Source organism: Narcine bancroftii, chromosome 5 (genome assembly GCF_036971445.1).
Source record: "Narcine bancroftii isolate sNarBan1 chromosome 5, sNarBan1.hap1, whole genome shotgun sequence".
In the NCBI taxonomy this organism is placed as follows: Eukaryota; Metazoa; Chordata; class Chondrichthyes; order Torpediniformes; family Narcinidae; genus Narcine; species Narcine bancroftii.
The window spans coordinates 174,436,987-174,458,702 of record NC_091473.1 but is presented as its reverse complement, the minus strand read 5'-3'; the positions used below and the strand labels follow the sequence as shown (position 1 = coordinate 174,458,702).

At 39.3% G+C, this 21,716-nt stretch overlaps 1 protein-coding gene across 1 annotated transcript in view; it reads left to right on the top strand.

Moving 5' to 3' along the window:
* The first annotated feature begins 4,028 nt into the window (after positions 1-4,028).
* isy1 (ISY1 splicing factor homolog) overlaps positions 4,029-21,716 on the top strand; it is a 31,778-nt gene continuing 14,090 nt past the window's right edge. Inside the window, exons 1-8 of the mRNA XM_069939821.1 lie at positions 4,029-4,190; positions 6,093-6,115; positions 9,671-9,722; positions 10,985-11,050; positions 14,339-14,381; positions 14,467-14,579; positions 18,555-18,672; positions 19,399-19,521. Coding sequence (XP_069795922.1) covers positions 4,188-4,190; positions 6,093-6,115; positions 9,671-9,722; positions 10,985-11,050; positions 14,339-14,381; positions 14,467-14,579; positions 18,555-18,672; positions 19,399-19,521 — 541 coding nt within the window. The 5' untranslated portion in view covers positions 4,029-4,187. The remainder of the gene's footprint in view (positions 4,191-6,092; positions 6,116-9,670; positions 9,723-10,984; positions 11,051-14,338; positions 14,382-14,466; positions 14,580-18,554; positions 18,673-19,398; positions 19,522-21,716) is intronic.

Genomic DNA, 21,716 nt, shown 5'->3' with positions numbered 1-21,716 from the left:
TAATATTTGCAGTCTTGTAGGTGAATTTAAATTTATCAATTTTTATTTTAGTAGATCAAAGATTCCTTGGCAATCCTCCATATGCTTGGATTACAGCAATACAACCAGATCTTGCTTGGAAGGAAATTGGGTTTTGGACACAAGGCATCATCCTAACTGAAAGTGCATGAATTTTGCCATGTTCACCCATCAAAGTATAATGATTTCAGCTTTGATATCTGATCTTACTGGTCTACTCTTGATAGCTCAGTGGTTGGAGCATTGGTCTTGTAAACCAGAGGTTGAGAGTTCGTTCCTTGCCTCATTTCTATGAAGGCACTGGACAAAGTGGAGACCGTCTTCCTTACGATACACAAAATTCTTTTAACTTTGTCTATATGACATTCTAAATGTAGTGTGTGACAACAATGGAACCTTTACATGACTGAAGAAATTGTCTTCAATTGTCAGTCATTGCTCTACAGCACAGAAATGGGTTATTCAGTCCATGTTAGCCTGTGATCATTCTCAACTTAAAAGTACAGGGATATAAATCTTTACTCATTTTGGATATGTATGAAAATAATTCTTGTGCAATAATTTATTAACTTGTCATAAACTGAATCAAAAAGATGGCTAATCTTTGGCAATAAGTTTAGTAGTAAAGGCTGGCTACCAGCACTGTTCCATCATATAAATGAAAAAATAAAATTCAAATAAGTGAGGTGGAAATCATATGCACTATAGAGTGTTTGAAGTTGGACACAAGTACTGCTGTTCCAAGACTGACAAACGACAGCTGCGCAGACTTCATTGTTACTCTAGCATTCCTGCTGGTAGCCTGCGTCATCTCCAGAAAGCAGGCTCAGTAAGAAGGAATGCATTTGGGTGCAAAATGTTCCACTCTACAAATTCCACTACTAACTTAATTATCTTTTGATTCCTACATTGATCTGGTTTCTTCTGAGATTTGTACTAATCAAGATAGCTATGCAACCTGTCAACAAATTCACCTTTTCCTATGGCCTTGAATAAAATTGTGAGATGCATTGCTTCATTCCATGACCATAACCTGCTGCATCTTTAATGTGAAGTTTGTTAAACAAAGTTTGCATACTTCATATTTGCATACAAAACACTTCTCCAGACTATACCAATAAACAGTGTGCCCCTTACATAATTCTAAATGAAAGTGTAATCCCAATGGCCTTGACAATGAATGCAAACCAGAGGTTATTTTTCAGACACTCCAATATTGTTTGATCAGCAGTTGGGTTTTCATTTACAACTGCTTGGGAATTCTAGCAATGTGGAGAGGCTGAGTTTGCTTTGAAATAGAAATAGCTGAGGTGCCATTTAATGGAGATATGAGAGAGTCACATAAGGAAACAAACCCTTTCGTCCACTGTTGTCATAGCCATCAAGTAGCTGCTCGTTCAAATTTCCAGCAATCACCCCGGAGCATTCCATGCCATAACATTTCAAATGTTCATCTAAATACAGTAAAAGTCAAAAAATCCAGATCACCCAAGAATCCAGACTTTTAAGTGTTGTTAAGAGTATCTCCCAGATTTCAATTAAGCCTCTGTATGATATCTTCTAAATCTATTACTTGAAACAAAAGATTGACAACTGAAAGCAAGGACTCTGAACACTGGTAGTAAACGATTTTATTAACAAAAGACGAATGTGGGAAAATGGTAATAGGAATAAAAACACACCTGCACAATTTATAGATGAGTGGGAAAATGGTAACAGGAATAAAATGCACAATTTATAGATGAATGGAAAAATGGTAAAGGGAATAAAACATACATGCAAAATTTATAGATGAGTGGGAAAATGGTAACAGGAATAAAATGCACAATTTATAGATGAATGGGGAAAATGGTAAAGGGAATAAAACATACATGCAAAATTTAGATGAGTGGGAACAGCAATAACACAAAGCAAACGGTACATACAACAAGAAAAAAAATACGATACCCACCACCCCATAACAGTACAAGCATGGCTCTATGCTACTAGGGACACTAACTAAAATGCTTTCAACCCTTTAACTGCATATCTTACCAATGATTTCTCCAGCACTGTTCTGCAGTACTTGATCTGGAGTGAAGCAGGGTGGTCCCATAAAGAGGGCGATCCCCTTTATAGTACTAGAGGGCTGGGAGGTCATTTAGAGTGACCCAATGGCCTGGTGCCAACAAGGTGGTCAATTCCCAAAGCCAAATAGAAAGAAATTTAAAATGTCCAATGGCAAGGTGTGCACTAATGGGTGGGGCAGGGCCAAACCTTGATCCTCTTCTGATGTAGTGGGCAGTGCTGTCATGTGATAGCCACGACCCTTAACAGGACAACTCTCCCAAGGGAATGATTTCTCACTATCCAGTCTATGCTGGTCATATGCTTGTACACCTCAATCAGGTCTCTGCTCCAAGGAAAACAAATCAAACTGAAATTATCCGACCCAGGCAAAAAATAAACTTGACAAACTCAGCAGATTAAGCCACGTCTGAGGTATTAATTCAACACCTCATACTATTTATAAACTTTTTAAAAAAGTTTTAACGGGCACTTAAAGACAAAACAATAAGTTAGAGTCAGGAGAGGACTGGAAGGCACGTCTGTTCCTTACGCCATCTTGCCACGCCCCCCAAGCCACGTCTGAGGATGCAATGGGAGTATTAACATTTTGGGTCAAAACCCTTCAGGACTGGCAAACCCCTGTGCTACCTCCAGCATTATCACATCTTTTCTGATAGTGTGGAGTCAAGTTCAACAATGCACTTGCTCTGGCCTAACTAGTTAATACAACTGTACCATATCTGTTCTTGTGTTGTATGCCCCAGCTAATAAAATATTCAATATACATCAATGACCATCTGCTGCTGTCTTCAGGGAATCTTGGGACATATACACTTCCATAGCACCTTTTAAAATCTAATTATTCATTATACCTTAAAAGTCTCCCCAAAAAGTATTACCACATATTTTCAAGATTACATTCCATTTGTATTTTCTCTGTCCGTTGTTTATCTGTGCATCTAACTGACTTTAATGTAATGACCAACCATTTCACTTGTGTCTCCCAGTGGTCAACAATTTCAATTCTGCGCCTCACTCCCACAGACATGTTTGTCGACGGCCTCATGTACTATACAATCAAAATTGCCTGTAAATTGGAGGAGAGACACTTAATTCTCCAACCAAATGGCATTTTCTGGTTTCTGCTCGCTTCCTCTCCGTTCTCCCTCCCTTCGCATTCCCCCTCCATTCACCCCCGTTTGCTGGTGTGCCCTCCTTCCCTTATCCATCTATTACCTCCTGCCCCTACCCTGTACTTCTGGAGCCTGCCTCCATCTTTTCACACTTTGAAGGGCTCAAGCCCGAAACCTTGGTTATGGATCTATCTGCTCGGTAAAGTACAGTTTGACCTGTGGTGTTCCTCCAGCAGTGTTACAACTTAGTCATTTTTCGTCCTGCAGTAATCTGCACTTTCGATGACACCCTTTATCATTTCACCTGCAAACTTGTTCGGTGGATCTACAATGTTTGTATACATGTTCTAACTGGATAAATAGGACTTAACAGGAAAGACTCAACAAAGTCTAACGGATCGGGAGCAAGATTCACGGATGAAATGCTGCTTCACTGTTTGGGGCGAGTGTGCCAGCGCAGCAGACCCAGGGGGGTGGGCACCAAGGTGCGACCAGGCAGACAATGGGGGAAGGCACTGAAAGAGACTGGAAAGGGGACAGTTCACCCAAACACAAAGGTCTGGGACTTACTTCCGATCAGACGTGGAGGCAGAAGACGGTCTCGACTGTATCCAAACCAACCCCGCGATCTTTACTGTGGACGGCGCCGCGACGCTAAAAAAAAAGAGAGAGAAGCAACATTTTAAAAATATAAGTAATCGGCATCACATCAAACAAATCTTCCCGTTGCAACCTCCAGCTGAGAGAGACGGGCGATATCATTCGTCCATTCCACCCAGCCCCTCCGCCGAGTTCTTCGGGAGCATGCGCAGACGCGGGTCACGTGACCGCGGTGGCTTCCGCGCCAACTCTCCATCGGCCCGGTTCGCCCGTGCGTCCAGCCAATCACCGTCGTCGCTGTCGCGACCTTCGACCTCAAGACTTGGTCTCCGACCGGGTTGGCGGCGGCGGCGGCTGTGAGGGATCTGTGTGCGAGTGAACGCCGCCATGGTGCGTATGGAGGTGGTCGTTACTCCCGGGAAGGGCCTCGTCTCTCCCTCGGCCCGGAAACGCGTGCGAAGCCGCGCATCATCTCTCTGGGTGATGCGCAGTCGGAGCTCGTTGTCATGGTTATGGAACCACGAAATCCGTGGTTTGGCGGCAGCATCGCAGAGGCAAAAATTGCTATCAGTTGCATTTTAAAAGATATATACATTAGTTGGGGGGGGGGGGTGGAAGGAAGGGAGGTGGTGTCTGCCTCATTCTCCATTCAGCAATCTGATGGCAGAGGGGAAGAATGGGGGCTTGGCTTCAGGTGCCTCTATCTCCTTCCTGATTGTAGGAGTGAGCCTGCTGTTGATGGAAAATCACATTAAAAATTTCCTTTCCCCTCCCACTTTCTCGATATCACCTATTTTTGTTATTTCCTGGAGGATAGAGGCCGTTTTCTTAAGATGCCACCTCTTGTAGATGTCCTTGATGGGTTGAAGGCTGATGCCCATGGTGGCACTGAGTTAACCACACTGGAGCTTTATTTTTTTTCTCTGCCCTACGTTTCTGTTCCACCGTACCATTCAACTGGTCAGAATGCTCTCCACCTGTAGAAATTTGCAAGTCTTTAGTGACACACCAGATCTCCTCATTGGCAAGCCTTCTTCATTACTGCGTTGACGTGAAGGCCCTAGGATAGATCTTCACTAATCCATTATGACTATATCTCTTGATTTAGTTTCTGCTGTCTCCTTAATCATTACTTGATTCCACATTCCAAAGTACTCTGCATTTTGAAGGCAGTAATTCATGTTTGACAACTTTTACCCTTCTGTTTGTGGCTAATAACTAAACTTTCAGGAATCAATGGCTTTGCAATTGGGTATGTTCAGTTTTCTCCCCATTTATGTCATTGGTACCACTGTGTACTGCGAGCTCTGGCTGATCACCTTCCCCCTTAATATTCTGCACCTGCTTAGAGACCTGTGGACCTGAGCATCTAGGAGGCAACGCACTATCCTGGAGTCTCTTTTGTGGCCCCAGAATCGCCTATCTGTTCTCCTGACCATCGAGTCCCCAGTGATTATCACATTTCCTTTGGTTAACAGAATTAACATGAGTGGGCCTAATTCAGTTTTGGGATTAATCACCATCCTTTCCATTGTATATATGGTCATTGAAGTACTCGATGGATTAACTCCAGATCTTGACAAAGGTTTATATTTTGGAAAGAACACTTTATTCACATTATTAGTCCAGGAAACTAATGTACCTCTATTGGGCTTTCTGGTAAATTTTATTTATAATATAGCTAGTTTTAGATTTAAAAAAAAACAAACAATAGTTTAATTCAATAATGCTTTCCAGTCTTATTATAAAGTTGTGTCCCTCTCATCCAGCCATTCTCAACAGGGCCATATGGCTCCCTTAGGTCCAGAGCATATTTAGTGGGGTTGGGGTGGGGGTGGGGTTGGGGTTGGGGTGGGGGTGGGGGTGGGGTGGGGGTGGGGGTGGGGGTGGGCTACAGACTGAAATCGTAATTGGTAGAAGAGAAGGATGGAAAAAAAACAACTAAACTTAACTGCTTTAAAGGGAAGGGAGTCCATAAACTTTGAGCACAGTCCTAAGAGACCATAGCCAAAAAGGATTGAGTGCGAATGGCTGCTCTAATCTATTGTAATATTACGTGTTTTATTAGGGCAGTGAAACACAAAGTCTTGGTGATAAACCTAGTTAATTAGTTGGTTGGGAAACTTTCTAAGTATATTATATACATGTCTTTTAGCAGGAATTTCTTTTCAATAATCACATGAGTGACACTTTTTTAGACTTGTGTTGGCTTTTTTAATTGATTGAAATATTTGCATAAAGTTCTTTGATTTATAATTTTCTTTCGTTTGCTATGTTTCCATGCTTGTACAGGCTCGAAATGCAGAGAAGGCAATGTAAGTAAATTATTTCAATGTAATTGAATTAATTAAAATAAAATGCAGCTCCTCAAAATTTTGTTGATTTTTGTTAATATTTGTACACCTGTTTCTTCAGCTGATTGGACTTTATCATCAAATACAAATGTACTTGCTTTTGCAATAAAGATGCCATTTTGAGAACTGAATAAAGTCCTTGTCACCATAAGTAAAACATTTAGATAAATTTATAGTTTATGGCGCAAGAGAAAATTAGTTTGTGATTATTTGCCTTGGAGTACAATATTGGTGAATATTATCCACTTAGGAAAGAAAAATGGAAGATCAGATTACACTGGACAACAAAGATTTTGCTCCTTGATCACTTTTGGGTACATTTATGGATATTGGGCTGCTACTCATGAAAATCATATTTAAAAATTTCCTTTCACGTCCTGCTTTTTAGAATTTTAGTGATTTCCTGTCATATTTTGTCTACATGTGTATATAATCCCACAAAGTAAGTTGTTTTGGTCAGTTTAAGCATGCACTAATGCAGGTGCTTTGCAAATATTGTCTGAGGCCTGGGCATACAGTCAGGATAGATGCAGACAGGCTATAAAAGCAGCTCACATATACAAATGCTGTGCATTACATTGATTATAGATTGAGTTCTTGTTGGTTCTTCAGCATAGTGGGTGTATTTAACAATAGCATTTATTGTCTTCAGGAAGATCCAGTACAGCTGTGATACATTCTGTTAAATTTATGGCCAGTTTACACTTATTAAGAAAACCTATGATCTCTACTTCGGCTGTAAAATTGGTGACCAAGACAAACACTGGGCTCCGCTGTGCAGTCAACCTGAGAGCTTGTGTCACATGCTAAATTTAATAAAAGTCAACTCAATGTTTCTCCATCCTCTTAAGTGATATAACAAATCTGAAATTATTTTTTATGTTTAGCTTGAAGTTGTCTATCATAAACCCTAATTTTTTTTCAGGAGGAAACCTTTTGGGGGGAAAAAAATTGTAGTCCAGTGTTAATTAAATGTCAAGCAACTGCAACATGCTGCCATGCAGAAGGACTTGGAAGAGCTTGTGTATGGATTGTAAAAGGTTGGTTTGCAGGTGCAGCAAGCTATCAAGAAGGCAGATGGAATGTTGGGATTGAATTTGGAAGCAGGGAAGCTATGCAGCCACTGTACAAGATGCTGGTGAGGCTGGATCTGGAGTATTGCATGCAGTTCTGGTCTTATGAGGAAGGATGTACTGGCTTTGGAGGTGGTGCAGAGAAAGTTCACCAGGTTGATTCCAGAGATGAGGGAGTTGGCCTATGAGGAAAGTAAGTCATCTAGAACTGTACTCACTTAAATTTAGAAGAATGAGAGGGGAATCAGAAAATTATGAAAGGCATAGGTAGGATTGAGGAAGGTAAATTGCTCCCATTGGTAGGGGACTCTGGAACTAGGGGACATAGCCTTAAGATTTAGGGTAGTAGATTTAGGCTGGAGCTGAGGAGGAACTGCTTTTCCCAGAGGGTGGTGAATCTATGGGATTTGCTGCCCATTGAAGCAGAGGAGGCTACCTCAGTGAATATATTTGAGTCAATGTTGGATAGATTTGTACCTAGTAGGGGAATTAAGGGATATGCAGAAAAGGCAGGTAGGGGGAAAAGAGCCTATCAGATCAGTCATGGTCTCACTGAATGACAGAGCAGGCTTGACAGACTGGATGGCTGACTCTTTCTCTTATTTCTTCTTGTTGCTGGCACCATTTTGTAATTCCCGGCACCATTTTGTAATTCCCGGCACCATTTTGTAATTCCCGGCACCATTTTGTAATTCCCGGCACCATTTTGTAATTCCTGGCACATTGACGGATAGGATTGCCTTTTGGATGGTTTGTAGATTACTTAATTTTGATATGATAACTAACAATATAGATTAAATCACTTTTCCAGAAATTTGCTTCTTGAGTGTAATTGGAAAAGGTGGACCCAAGATAAAATGACTAATTATGGATTATCTTTTGGTACTATAGGGTTGTGCTTGGTATGGTAAATTTGGGTTGTGTTGCTCGTAATACTTGGTTGTAATTAGATTTTGCCATTGTAATTTTCTCCTTGAAATGGTTTGGAATCCATCACAAATGATGGAATGAAACTAGATTATGAACTAAACAGTTTGAAGAATCTTGATCTAATTTTAAGAAATGTTATTCTTTTGCCTAAAGGTTCCTTCCAGTAATTAATTTTTCTCTGGGTATTGAAATATAAACAAAGTGCTTGAAACACTTAACAGGTTAGGTAGCATCTAAACAAAAACACAATTAACATTTCGGGTCAAAGCCTCTTTGCCAGAATTGGCTACTCTTTTTCCCCTCCTCTCTTTCTCAGTACTGAAGGAGGTTCTTCAACCTGAAATAGTTACTCTGTTTCTCTTTCCACAGATGCTTTTTTTAAAATTTCAGACTTCCAGTATTTGCAGTTTGTATTTTTTTTCCCCTGGGGATGTGCAAGGATTTCCAACTTGAGAACTTGGAGTGGTTTGCTATCTCATACTTGGATTAAATAACCTTGTTCAGTTTGAACCCTATGTCTATTTCATCTTGTGCTCATTGAACAAGCTAGGAGGGAATTTTTTCAAACATTCATGACAACTTTGGGTTTAAAAATTCATTTATGATTTCTTGTACCTGTTGTATTTGCTGTGTTTTGAAATCATGAGCTTTATCTCTCATTTTGTTGAATTATGCTAAAACATATTTGAAGAGTCACTTGCATTCCTATGTGTTTTACTTTCACTCCTAGCTATGTAAAAGTCACTGCAGAATTACTTTTAAAATTAAAAGGTCTCAAATGTGTATGAAGTTCATTTAAAGCAGTGGTTCCCAAACCTTTTTGGGCTGCTGCCCCCTTGGCTTCCAGGCCTCCACCAATACAGCGGCACTGAGCAGGGTGGATGGGGGGGGGGGGGGGGGGTATAATGACGGCGTTAGCAGGGTGGAGGGGGGTTAGTGGTGTCGCTGAGTGGGGGAGGGGTTAGTGGGTTGGATAGTGGTAGCACTGAGCAGTGGGGGGATTGGTAGCAGTAGCAGTGCTGAGCAGAGGGTACAACATTGGAGCCACCGAGACCAGTCTCGCGAGAACACCTTGGAGCCATTTATTTTGCTCACTACTGCTACTCCAGTACTGCACTGGCTTCTTCATTAAACTTTGCAGCAGACTGAATAATAACAAGACTGAAGGTTCGGAATACTGCCTTTTCCCTGACTGCCCCCTTGGATCTTTCCACTGCCCGCAGTGGGGTGGCAGCTCCCACTTTGGGAATCACTGATTTCAAGCCTGTCGTTCCTTTGCTCATTTTTTGGATTAACATTAACTTATACATTTTAGAAATCAAGTAACTTTTTAGTTACAAAATTATTTTAATAGTGATTACAAAATCTTGTCGTTATCTCCCTATATATTGGAAGTGCTCAAGGGTTTTCAAGGTATATAACTTGAAATAAATTTACAGACTCTGCTGCAGAGTCAGATCCATGTCAATTTGTGAGAGGTGAGTTATTATCCATTATAATTATTTTTGTTTAGGACTGCCTTGGCAAGATTTCGCCAGGCCCAGCTGGAAGATGGAAAAGTTAAGGTTAGTAAATTGTCATTTTCAGACATGAAAGAATGTACTACTGATAATAATTTTTTATTAAATTCAATGTACAAGCTGCTCTAAGATTTCTAAAGTGAAGGAAACTATGTAGAAGACATTGAGCATGCAAAAATATGTGGCTGGTTGACAAAATTATTCATTGCATAATTATCCCTTCATAATTATGTTTGAAGTAATGCTAGACGAACAGAATTTTTCCAGCAAAATAACAGTTTTAATTCATTATGTGCATTCCGCATTCCAGTGAGCTATACCTAGATGGAAATCAGGTTGTCAAGTAACTGCTATACATTTCCTGGCCACTGCCAGTGCGATCTTGACAAATTCTGTGTGCTATTTGGTCAGCCTCATTTTAGGCCCACTATATTCCCAGTGAAAAACAGTTCTGAATTCTGTGAAAATTTAATTCCTATAATTTGCTCTAGGAGATTCCCTAGATCCTCCCAAAAGGGCCTCACCTTGGGAAATGTAAACAGGTTCCTATCTCCTCGCCACATCTAAAACATTGATCCAAAATATCTGATTTTAATTAATTTATTTTTTGCGGCCTGAGATATAACTGGTGCAAAAAATTATATTGTACCAGTCTGTATCTTACATTTATTGCTTGTCATACTGTCCCAACATAAATCGAACCATTTTGTTCACCAAGTCTAATTCTCCATTGTGATCCCCTTGAGAAGATTACCTATAACCTAAGAAATAAGTATGGCACATTTTTTAAAAAATATGCAGCGACATTTACAAAATGTGGGTGCAAATCTTTAGCTGTGCCTGCCCGCCCCCCCCCCCCCCCCCCATCCTCAAGACCTGCGTCAATGTCCCCTCAAGATCTAGGTAAGTCGTGGAAATTTGAAGCTTATGGAGTAGACAATGGATCCCTGGCAATTCCTCATTTTTTTGTGTGTTCTCTATTTCTTTCGCACTCTTACTATTTATCCCTTGCGATTTCTTCTTTCTTTACTAAATCTCTCTTTGGGAGGGTGTGTGAGATGAAGGATTATAGGCATCATGTATCTTAGATCACTAGCTCTTTGTATTTGAAATATTCTCTTTTTTTCTTATTGATTGCATGAAGGGCTTTAAAATATGTAAATAAAATATTCAAAAATAGACATATGCATTCCAATATTTTCATAGTTGACTAATATGTTTTGGCATGTTCATTATTTGGGCTACTTGGCCATAAAGCATTGTGACCCCTTTTAGCATTAGCTAAACATTGATTTCTGTCTGAGTAGGAGAGGAGACCATTCCTTGCATCAGAGTGCAGCGATTTGCATAAAGCAGAAAAATGGAGGAGACAGGTAGGTAAAAACCTTGTGTTTAAACTAAAATTACATAAAACTTTCTATTCCCCTGTCTGATTTTAGCAATAGCATGTATTAAGTTGGCCCAGTTAGCGTATTGTTTAGTGCAGTGGTGTAGTACACAGGTTTGATACCAAATCTGGTATCATATCTGGTGCTGTCTGTAAGGAGTTTGTACATTCTTCCCATGTATGCATGAGCTTTCTCTGGATGCTCAGTGTTCCGCCTATCCTTCAAAAACATGGGGGTTTGTAGGTTAATGGGGTGTATTTGGGTGGCACAGGCTCGTGGGCCGAAAGGGCCTGTTTCTGTGCTGTATGTATGTTTTAGATGCAGTTTCTAGTGTATGTTAAACAAAAACAGATCAGCTTGGGTATGAATAGGGGTAGAAATTGGGGAAGAAGCAAGAACCTGCATGATTTTTAAACTCCCCGAAACATGTCTCACTGTTCAAAACAGATAATATGAGTGGCATGGTTCGTGCAATGGTTAATGCAGCATTGTTACAGCACCTGCAACCCAGGTTCTAATCCACCGCTGTCTGTTAAGAGTTTGTACACTCTTCTGACACAAGTTCCAAATATGCACAGGTTAATGGGTTAGTTGGTCACATGGGTGTAATTGGACGGCCAGAAGGGCCTGTCGCTATCTTGTTTTTCTTTAAATTAAATTAAACTCAAAGAGCACAAGCTGGTAGGTGATAGTAATTGTTTAACATTACCAATATGTAATCCATTTTGCCACGGTGGTTAAGGAACAAGATCATACTAAAAGATTAGATCATAATTGCATGTTTTATGTTTATTTCATGAGTATTTTTTCTAATATATTTATTTATTTTTTGTCATGTGGCATGACTGAACGTTATGTAATTCTGCAAATAATTGGTTTCCTCCGTACCTTTGTATATAGATCAACATTAATGTAATTAAAGATCGTTTTAGAGTTTATCATTAATTATAATTGGTTTTCAATAAAATAAGTAATGAGAGTCAGACCACCCTTGCCTTTTTTTAAAGAAATTTGATTTATTGCAGGCCATGATTGTAATTAAAGTTTCCATTCTTGTAGTCACATGCGGAAGAGAGCAATAAAAGGGAAGAATTGGTATAATGATCCTCATTGCAATTTGGTGTAAAGTACACAAAACAACATTTATTTCATTATTACGAACAGTATTTTTAAATTTTAAAAGTTTTATTTACCGCACAAGGTAGAAGCCGATTCCGGCCTTTGAAACCCATGATGCCCAATTAACCTACAATCCTGTACATTTTGGAGGGTGAGAGGAAACTGGAGAACCCAGGGAAAACATAGAAACTCCTTACAACACCAGTTTAGAACCTGGGTCATTGACGCTAAAATAGCATTACACTAACCACAACACCATCTTTGCCACCTATGTAGGAGCCATGTACCTGGTCTTTTCTGAAGAGGAAGTGGTGAAGCGGGTTAGATTTTTCAAGTTCTTGGGAGTCCACATACCAGTGGACCTTTCCTGCAGCCCAAGCAATTGTGGTGAAAGCGCACCAATGCCTCAACTTTCTTAGAAGTCTTAGGAGGCTTTGCATGTTGTCAAATACTCTTATCAAACTTCTGTAGGTATACTGTGGAAATGTATTGATTGGTTTCTTTATGGTCTTGTAACCCAAGTGCCCAAGACCACAGATGGATGCAGAAGTACCAAATCTAGCCAAGTTTATCATGAGTACCTCTCTCCCATTCATTGAAGACACCCATGTGTGACGCTGTCTCAAGAAGACAGCCAACATCAAAAAGGACCCCCATCAATATGGTCTCAAGCTCATCTCACTGCTACTTTCAGGCTGAAGTCCAGCTCCTCAAGATTTAAGAACATTTTTTTTAACTTTATCCAATAGGTACCAGATTCTTGAACCTCCCTATGTGACCCTATCGTAAACTAGTGTGGGCTATCAAAACACAGGAAGATTAGAAAACAAAAGGAAAGGCAGGTTATTCTTTAAATTTATTTTAAATAATTTAATGAGGATTTTCATCTTTAAATTACAATAAAAATCCCTGGTATCTGGCACCAATGGACTATGCATGCTGGACAAGTGAATTTTTCTGTTGCCTGAGGCACACTCTTACAATGCCTAACTAATACACCAGCATTAAGAATAAACAGTTTAAAAGACAATGTAAAATGGCAAGTATTTTGGAAAAAAAACAATATTGTAGTCCTTAATTTTGTAATGTTAATTTTAATCAGATAATTCCCATAAATCTGAACCCTGGTCACTGGCGCTGTAACAGCGAGGTGCTAACTATGTCGCCATCATAATTAACCCCTTCCTCCAAGTTTAAAGATAAAGCCTTACTAATACACTTAATATAGTAATACTCAGCAGGGATAGGGAGACTCTTTGGGAGAGTTGCCCCCGCGACATTGTCCGACTCTTCATCCTGGACGCTGCCGTGTTATTCAAACACAACTTTATTTATACAACCCGGGTGCTCCACTGGCTGAATGCTTGCTCCCATCTTCATGAAGGGATTGTGTGTTACTTCGGAGAACATTTACTTTTACAATTTTAAATTTTTATTTAAATTCTTATTCATTTATTTCCCCCTCATTTTTTTTGCCGGTTGCTTGAATTCCAGATTTAGGGGATTTACTGTATTTATCTTATATTTTTTAATGAAATTGGATGTTAGATATATTTTAAACTATTGGACAGAGTTTTATAAGAGGCCTAGCATGTCAGGGTTTGTATTTCTGAAGTCCATCTTCCATTGACCAATCTTCATCCAAACTGCTGCTGGATCTGAGGACTGAGGTTTCTGCACATCAAACCCACTTTAGTGGAAACCTGCGTGGACTGTAATTGGCAAATTGGGATCTACGTCTGGTCCTTGTATTCCAGCCTATTTCAGTAGATTGATATTTAATATTATTATGATAAATAGTTGAAATCAAAAGTTTAGTAATGACCTTGTCTGAAGCATTTCTTGTGTTTTTCCTACGTACGTGCAATGTTTTGAAATTAGAAAAGTAGTTTTATACATGAATACCTAAATACATGTAATTTTACTCATCAGGCAGCTGTTTGTTTACCAGTGGAATTTTAATATTAAAGTGTAAAGTTTAAGGACAGGATGATGGTATTCGAACGCTTCAAATCTGTTTTAAAGGTATATTCACATGACCTTGTTAAGGATTTGAGAAATGATTAGACTTGTCATTTGCAAGAATAGGTTTGTTACATACACATATAATATTCACAGCTATCACTATTTAATGTCTAAATCTTTATTTTATAGATTATAAGTGAAATTTCCAAAAAGGTGGCGCAGATACAAAATGGTAAGTTCCTAATGTGCTTCCAATTTTAGGAATTCACTTTTTCAATATAAATTCATGTGATGGAAATGCACTTTCTTCTTTAAAGCTGGTTTGGGAGAATTTCGGATACGAGATCTGAATGATGAAATCAATAAGCTACTACGAGAGAAAGGCCACTGGGAAGTCAGAATAAAGGAACTAGGAGGCCCTGATTATGGAGTAAGTAATAGAAAACTTTGTTAAATATTCGTGCAAATTTTCTGAACATTGATAGTTGTCGATATTTGAAATTGTACAATTTGATATATTGGTTCAGGGTTTGTATCTGCTAATAGGAGCTTTCTCTTTGCTTTGCAACCCAGCAACCACAAAGAATGCACATCACACAGGGTTAAAGATAAACAATTACTTTATTAAGAAAAAATTTACCTTCAAACTTTAATTCAAAATCTCCCCCCCCCCCCCCCCCTTTTTATAACAATGCCCACTGGTTACTGTGCAAATCTCTATAACAGTGTAAAACTAATAAATTTCCCAGCCTAAATATAACATATGGAATTAAAGTCTAAGTTATATTTCCAACCAGCCCACAGAAAAACTTTGACACAAAACACACAAGACTCACAAAACTTCGTTCTCAACTGAAGCAAAGATCATAAACAAAATTCTGTTTGTTTGGTAAACTGAAGCCAAAAGATTTTTGAGGGAGAGAGCACAAAATTCAAAGTTGTCTTCTGTTGCTGCAGAGAGAGGAACCACTGGCTTGGTCCGGATCCTTCTGGCTGCCTTCAGAATGTTCGTCCTTTTTGAAATCCCAACATTCTAAACTGTCCTCCAGACCATGACTCATGCTCTGGGCCTCCTTCCACTCCACAGCTCCACCCAGTGGTGGTTTATCATCCAAGTCCAGAAATTTTTAGATCATTTTCTGCACATGCTCAGTCCGTCTCCCACTCTCTCAGCGGTCCACCTTCATCTTGGCTCTTAAAGGCAAACTGTCACTTTCCAACACAAAACCACACACCACATAGGCCAATATACAACACAGAACTCTGTAACATTAGGGACTCCTGTTGGGCTTTGGAGTTTGTTATAGTACAAGAAAGTGGAGACACAGGTATAAAGTGTGAAGAAGATACTTTGCATGCTTGCTTTCATCGGTCAGGACACTGAGTACAGGAGCAAGAACATTGTGAATGGATTATTATGCGCATTTCTGGTCACCCAGCCTTAGGAAAGATATAATTAGGCTAGAAAGGGTGCAGTAAAGATTCACAGGAATGGTACCAGGAATGGGGGGGGAATGAATTACAATGAGTGGCTGCGCTTTTCTCTCTGAAATCTAGGAGGCTGAGAAAGGGTTTATAGAGTACATAAAGTCATCAGGGACATAGGCAAGGTAAATTATCATAGACTTTTTTCCTCAGGATAGGAGGACAGTAAAACTGAAGGACAAAGATGAAGATGAGAAGGGAAAGATTTAAAAGGAACCTAAGGGGAACTTTCTTTACATAGAAAGTGTTGGGTATATAGAAAGAAGTGCCAGAGAAAGTGGGGGCAAATGTAACATTCAAAAAACATTTGGGTAGGTACATTGGAACCCCATTATAACGCGATGGTTCAGGTCCATAAAATCAGATCATGAAAAAAGCAGGGTCGTGCTAAATAGGTCCATAAAATCGGATCACAAAAAAAGCGGGGTCGTGCTAAATAGGGGTCAAGAAAACAGCATTTTCAAAGAAATAAAGAACACATTTGCAATCATCTTTTTAAAATTTCCTACTATTATCATTTTATTTCTTAAAAAAGTAGTCGAGTGTTCGTTGTCTGAATGCAGCAGGTCGCTGGGGGTGAGCGAAATCCAAAATGCCTCTGGGCTGGAGTTTTTTTTATGTGGTCCACATCCTGGGTCTCCAGCTAACGTAGGCTGGCCTCCAGGTACTCAGTGGCTTCAGACACTTTCGGGGGTGGGGGGGGTGGAGGCTCCTGTGGTTCGGGAACTGGTGCTATAATAACGTTACGGACAATCTTGGAGTCGATCAGATGCTCATATGTCGGGTGTTCATCATCGGCAGAGAACCACTGGTGAAAATACTGTACTAATTTGAAACAGCCTCTGTGCTTCACCCACCTCTTCATCTGTGAAGGCGTAGAATTCTTGCTCATCACCATCATCTTCCTTGGTGGATTTTCGTGATGAAAAGCTGGACCCAGACCGTTCTCTAGCATTTTTCCACACACGAGAAGCCGACTGCTGCCCAGCCCTTCCCACCTAAGTGGCAAACTTCATAACGATCATGCTTTCAGATAGTCTTCCAGCGTTGTTGATTCGTCTACAATTTGACGAATTAATTCACGCCCGTAATTCTGCTTAAACACGGAGATGATCCCCGATCTAGGGGCTGGATCTTGGATGTACTGTTCTTTGGGAGGTTAGAAACTCGGATCTTTCTGTCGTGGCTTAATAAGTTGGCAGCTGGTTGGTGGGTAGGACAGTTGTCAAGCTAAAGAAGAGCTTTGGGTTCTAGCTTTTGCTTATGCTAATGTGTGCAGACAGCAGGGGCAAAGGTTATGTAAAATCAATCCTCAAAGATGACACTGGTCATCCAAGTACTGCTGCTATGCATGTATTTGAACAGTAGCAACTTCATGTTGACATGGTGGAAACAGCAAGGTGAGCGAAATTTGCCAATCATGAGTGGTTTTAACTTGTGTTCCAGTTTTTTTTAAACACAAAACAACATCACACGATCTTTGTGTTGTTTGAACCCATCACATCAATGGGTGTCGTCTTTGCTGAACAATGTGTGGTCTGGGATCATCTTATAGTAGAGACCTGTTACATCACAGTTTTACACTTGTTCTTCATAGCCACCTTCTTCTAAGAGTTTTTGGTTCTACTGGGTATTTGCTGAGCCAATTTCTCCAGATATTAACACTTGAGAACTCCCATGATGGTGTTTAAACCAGTCTAGTCATCCATTGCTAGCTTTGAACTGAAATTTCTCCGATGATCAGCTGATCAAACTTATCGGCTTGATCTTTGAGAATAGGCCAGGAAATTGGAAGGCTTTCTGAGCTTGCTTGAATGAACCACTCGTACAAGGAGTCATCGAGGCTGACATCTTTGACTGACTTCACGCATTTAGCCTTTAGTCCCACCTCTTTCTCAACTTTCCAAAGCGACGCATGTAACTTATCTTCCTGAGATTTCCAGCCACAAAGTGTTGATTCAGGTATGCCAAGGTCGCGTGCGATTGGGTTTGACTTTTATTCTTGATTGTGTCAAGTGCACGAAGCTTATCTTTCACTGAAAAAGATTTTCGTCTTCTAGGTGATCTGAAAACAATTTCAATTCTGCAAAGGGGGTGGGGGGGAATGTGTCCACTAGCTGATCGCATAATATCCGAGTTCACATTAAATCGAGATTTCACTGGACCCGGGAAGGACACGTTTAGAGCAGTGGTTTTTCAACCTTTTTCTTTCCACTTACATACCACCTAAAGTAATCCCTATGCCATTGGTGCTCTGTGATTTATAAGGGATTGCTTAAGGTGGTATGAGGGTGGGGAGAAAAGGTTGAGAACCACTGCTCTTGACCCAATTGTTACTGAAATATTTTGCTTGGAAAAAAAAGTTATCAATGGCTCATTTCTTTTGGAGTTATGAAAGTGTGCAGATAACGAGTCAATTAGATACAATTAAAACAGTGGTTTTCAAACTTTTTCTTTCCACTCACATACCACCTTAAGATGGCATAGGGATTACTTAAAGTGGTATGTGAGTGGAAAGAAAAAGTTTGAAAACCACTGGTTTAGAGGAATATGGGCTGAACAGTTTGATTGGCATAAACATAGATAATAAGAACATTTATGGGCATGCAATTAAATTAACACAAGTTCTATGGTTTTCAAGAATATAACTCATTTATAAGCAGGGATTCTATAAATATCACACAATTGCATTTTGTCCTGTGATACTGTGATTTGGTTTTAGCTCAGTAATGGCTTTGTTTCAAACTATGTTATTCTATTCCTGTTGATTTATGCAAATGTTTAACCAGTGTATGATTAAGGTTACTTGATTAATTAATGTGAGGAAACCCATGGAGTGGATACGTTGCTTTTACAGCTTTTAAGAATCTTTTTCCTCTCTGAATAATGTCATTTTATAAGGCCTTTTTCTTTAATTTAGAAAATTGGACCAAAAATGTTGGATCATGAAGGGAAAGAAGTACCAGGCAATAGAGGATACAAATATTTTGGAGCAGCAAAAGATTTGCCGGGAGTCAGAGAACTATTTGAAAAAGAGCGTATGTATATTAAAAAAAAAATTAATTTTCTCAATTTCATGTTTTGTAAAGCATGTTCATTTGCAAATTTCAATGGATGTTGGTCATTTTGATGACATCATTGCAATTGACACTGACAAATGGATACAGTTTTACCTAGGAGACTGAGCAACTAATCACTTAAATAGGAAATTAAGAAGTAACATTAATTTTTAAACCAAATTCTACAAAATAAAAATCAGCACACTATAAATTTTTGGATATACTTGTGATATTAAGGCAGAATCTGAAATTATTTTTTAAACTAAGTAATTAATTTTAAAATGGGGTTTGAAATAACTTGAACGTGACAGTTATACATGCATAGTTTTGTTTTGAAGACAGACTTGATGAGCAGCTATTTATGCTTAAGACATCAAAATTTAAGATGGTTAGTCAGAAAAACTTTTCCCACAAAACATTCTTGTTACAAAAAATTATTTTATTCAAAAAGTGATGTTATCCATTCACTGATAACAACAGTGTAGGGGCATGGAATTACCTTGTCGTTATTCTCCAAAATCCAGGTGGTTATTGGTTTAGGTAAGAAGTCATGTGTCCACATATGGTACTGCATTTATTTTCCCATAAAATGAAATTTTTGGGGAGAAAATATTTTTGGATATGTAGCTGGTGAAATAAATATATATATATATACAATTTTCTGTTTTGAGAAATGACAGCATGCCCTTTTATGTTTACTTGAAGCACCTGCCCCACCACGGAAAACTCGTGCTGAGCTCATGAAAGATATTGATGCAGACTATTATGGCTACAGAGATGAAGATGATGGTGTCCTTCTACCCTTAGAACAAGAGCTTGAGAAAAGAGGTAAATAAAACTGGAGAACCAAGTATTAAATGTAGGAATCTGCATCATTTTAGTAATAATACTAGCACATTCTTTAATATACACTTTTAAAATTGCACATAGAACTAATTGACATAATTGGTAAACATCTAAATAGATGTCTTAGAATGAAATGGCTTCATATGGGCTAGATTCAGTATGGTTTCAGTATATTATGATAATTATCTCTTTATTATACAAAAATTCATTAATGCAAGTTTAATTTGATCTATGTTTATTTCAAGAGCAATTATTTTCCTCAAAATTTTGTAAAACATTGAGATAGAGGCAAAGCTAGTTGCATCAAAAGTATATTAAGTGAACAAATGAAGTCCCTATTTAGAAACAATTAGTAAACCTGGAAAAGAAAGACTCCTAAGAAGAGGATGATGGAGATTGTGTATTGCTTGGGACAGGGTAAATTTGATAGAATATCTCTTACCTATGTCAACTTTGTAATATGTTCACTTGATATGGATGTGATCATGCTAGATTATGGCAAGTCCAGGGAGGAAAATTGCACTTCTTAGTTTCAACTCTAGATGTCACTGCCATTGTGAACAACTACTAGACTTACCATTAAAATGTTACTCACCAATAAAAATGTTTACCTCAACCCTTCATGGCTACTGCCAAGTGCAGGCACAGCCATCTTGGACACAGACCTTGCGCTTGCAGGATTTTAATTGCAAATACTGTCAGCAACTTTTAACAGGCTGTTCAAAGCTTGTATGGAGCTGCCAGCTTTAGAACCAGGTAGTTGAAATCTCCAGAGAGGTGTCTCTGCTGTTCTGGGTCCACACCAGCAGCACTGTTGCCGTTGCAGCCACTCTGGCAGTCCTATATTTAATTGTGGTAATTCTTGGCTCATCTAACTTTTAATTACTCTTCTCATTTGTCTGAATCGTCTTGACTGCAACCGTACAGTGTATAGAAGAAGCTCTGGAACTGATTTGGTGCTGATTATACAGCATGTACCCTGTCTTTGATATTCATTAAATTCAAAGTTATGCAAAGGGTAAAAGCTTATTTCAGTCAAGTTTTGGCTTATAGGCACTTTCAGGTGGCCAATTGCCCCACATGTAAAGCTGCATGTTTAAGCAATATGCGGCTGTTTTGAGGCCGCCTGAATGTGCAGGCGGTGCTCTTGAGGCGAGCTAGATAACCCTCCTCCAAGAGGGATAATTAGCTCAGCTCAGTGGCTCCCCCAGCCACCTGAATGCAGCTGGCTGAGAGCGGATGTTAAAGGGTCAGGCTGCTGATCACAGCTGACACTGGGCAGGAGCCGGAGTGTGCTCCGAGACGCATCCTGTGCAGCTGTGTCCTTCAGGTGGCCAGCGTTGCTCTTTAAACGCTGCCACCTGAATGGCAATTTAAAGGGCCGCTTCTGCTTCTTCAGGCACATTCTTAGCGATAAATGCACCTGAAAAAGCCTATTGGAAGTCTGAAAAGGTTTTGAAATAGGTCCTTTATGAGATACAAAGCAGAGATAATATGTCTGAATCATTTGTCAATGCAATGGTGATGACAATATGCTCTGGAATCTCCTTTATGCAATTATACTTGATGTTGAGAGAAATTAAAGGATTTAGTATACAAATGTGTATGATCAATCAGAACTGGCAACTTTTGACAAGTTGTACAAGCTGGTACATGGCACAGAAAACAAGTTGTCCTTTGATGGTAGATGTATGATGTGTGAAACAGCCTTGATGTGCAACTGCAAGCCCTTTTTGCAGCCATTTTGCCAAAGCATCCAAAAAATTACTGTTTGCAATGTTAGAATTGCCCACATGCCTATTGGAGATGTTTATATTTTTGTTGTTGATAGGGTGTGCAAATAAAAATGTTCTAGGTGTTGTCCAAGTTAGTTGCAGCCATAAACAAGAAATCGACAGTCATAAAGTTCTACAGGATGCAAACAGTTCGTTTGGCCAAACTTCTCCATACCAACCAAACTAGTCCCTTTGCTTGCATTGGGCTCATATCCCTTTAAACCTTTCCTATCCACATAACTTTTAAATGTCTTTTGAATGTTACAATTATCCCCGCATCTATCATTTCCTCTGGCAGCTCATTCCATTTACCCACCACCCTCTATGTGAAGCTGCTCCTCAGATCCCTGATAAATCTTTCCTCTCTCAGCTGAAATTGATGCCGTCTGTTTTAAACTATTT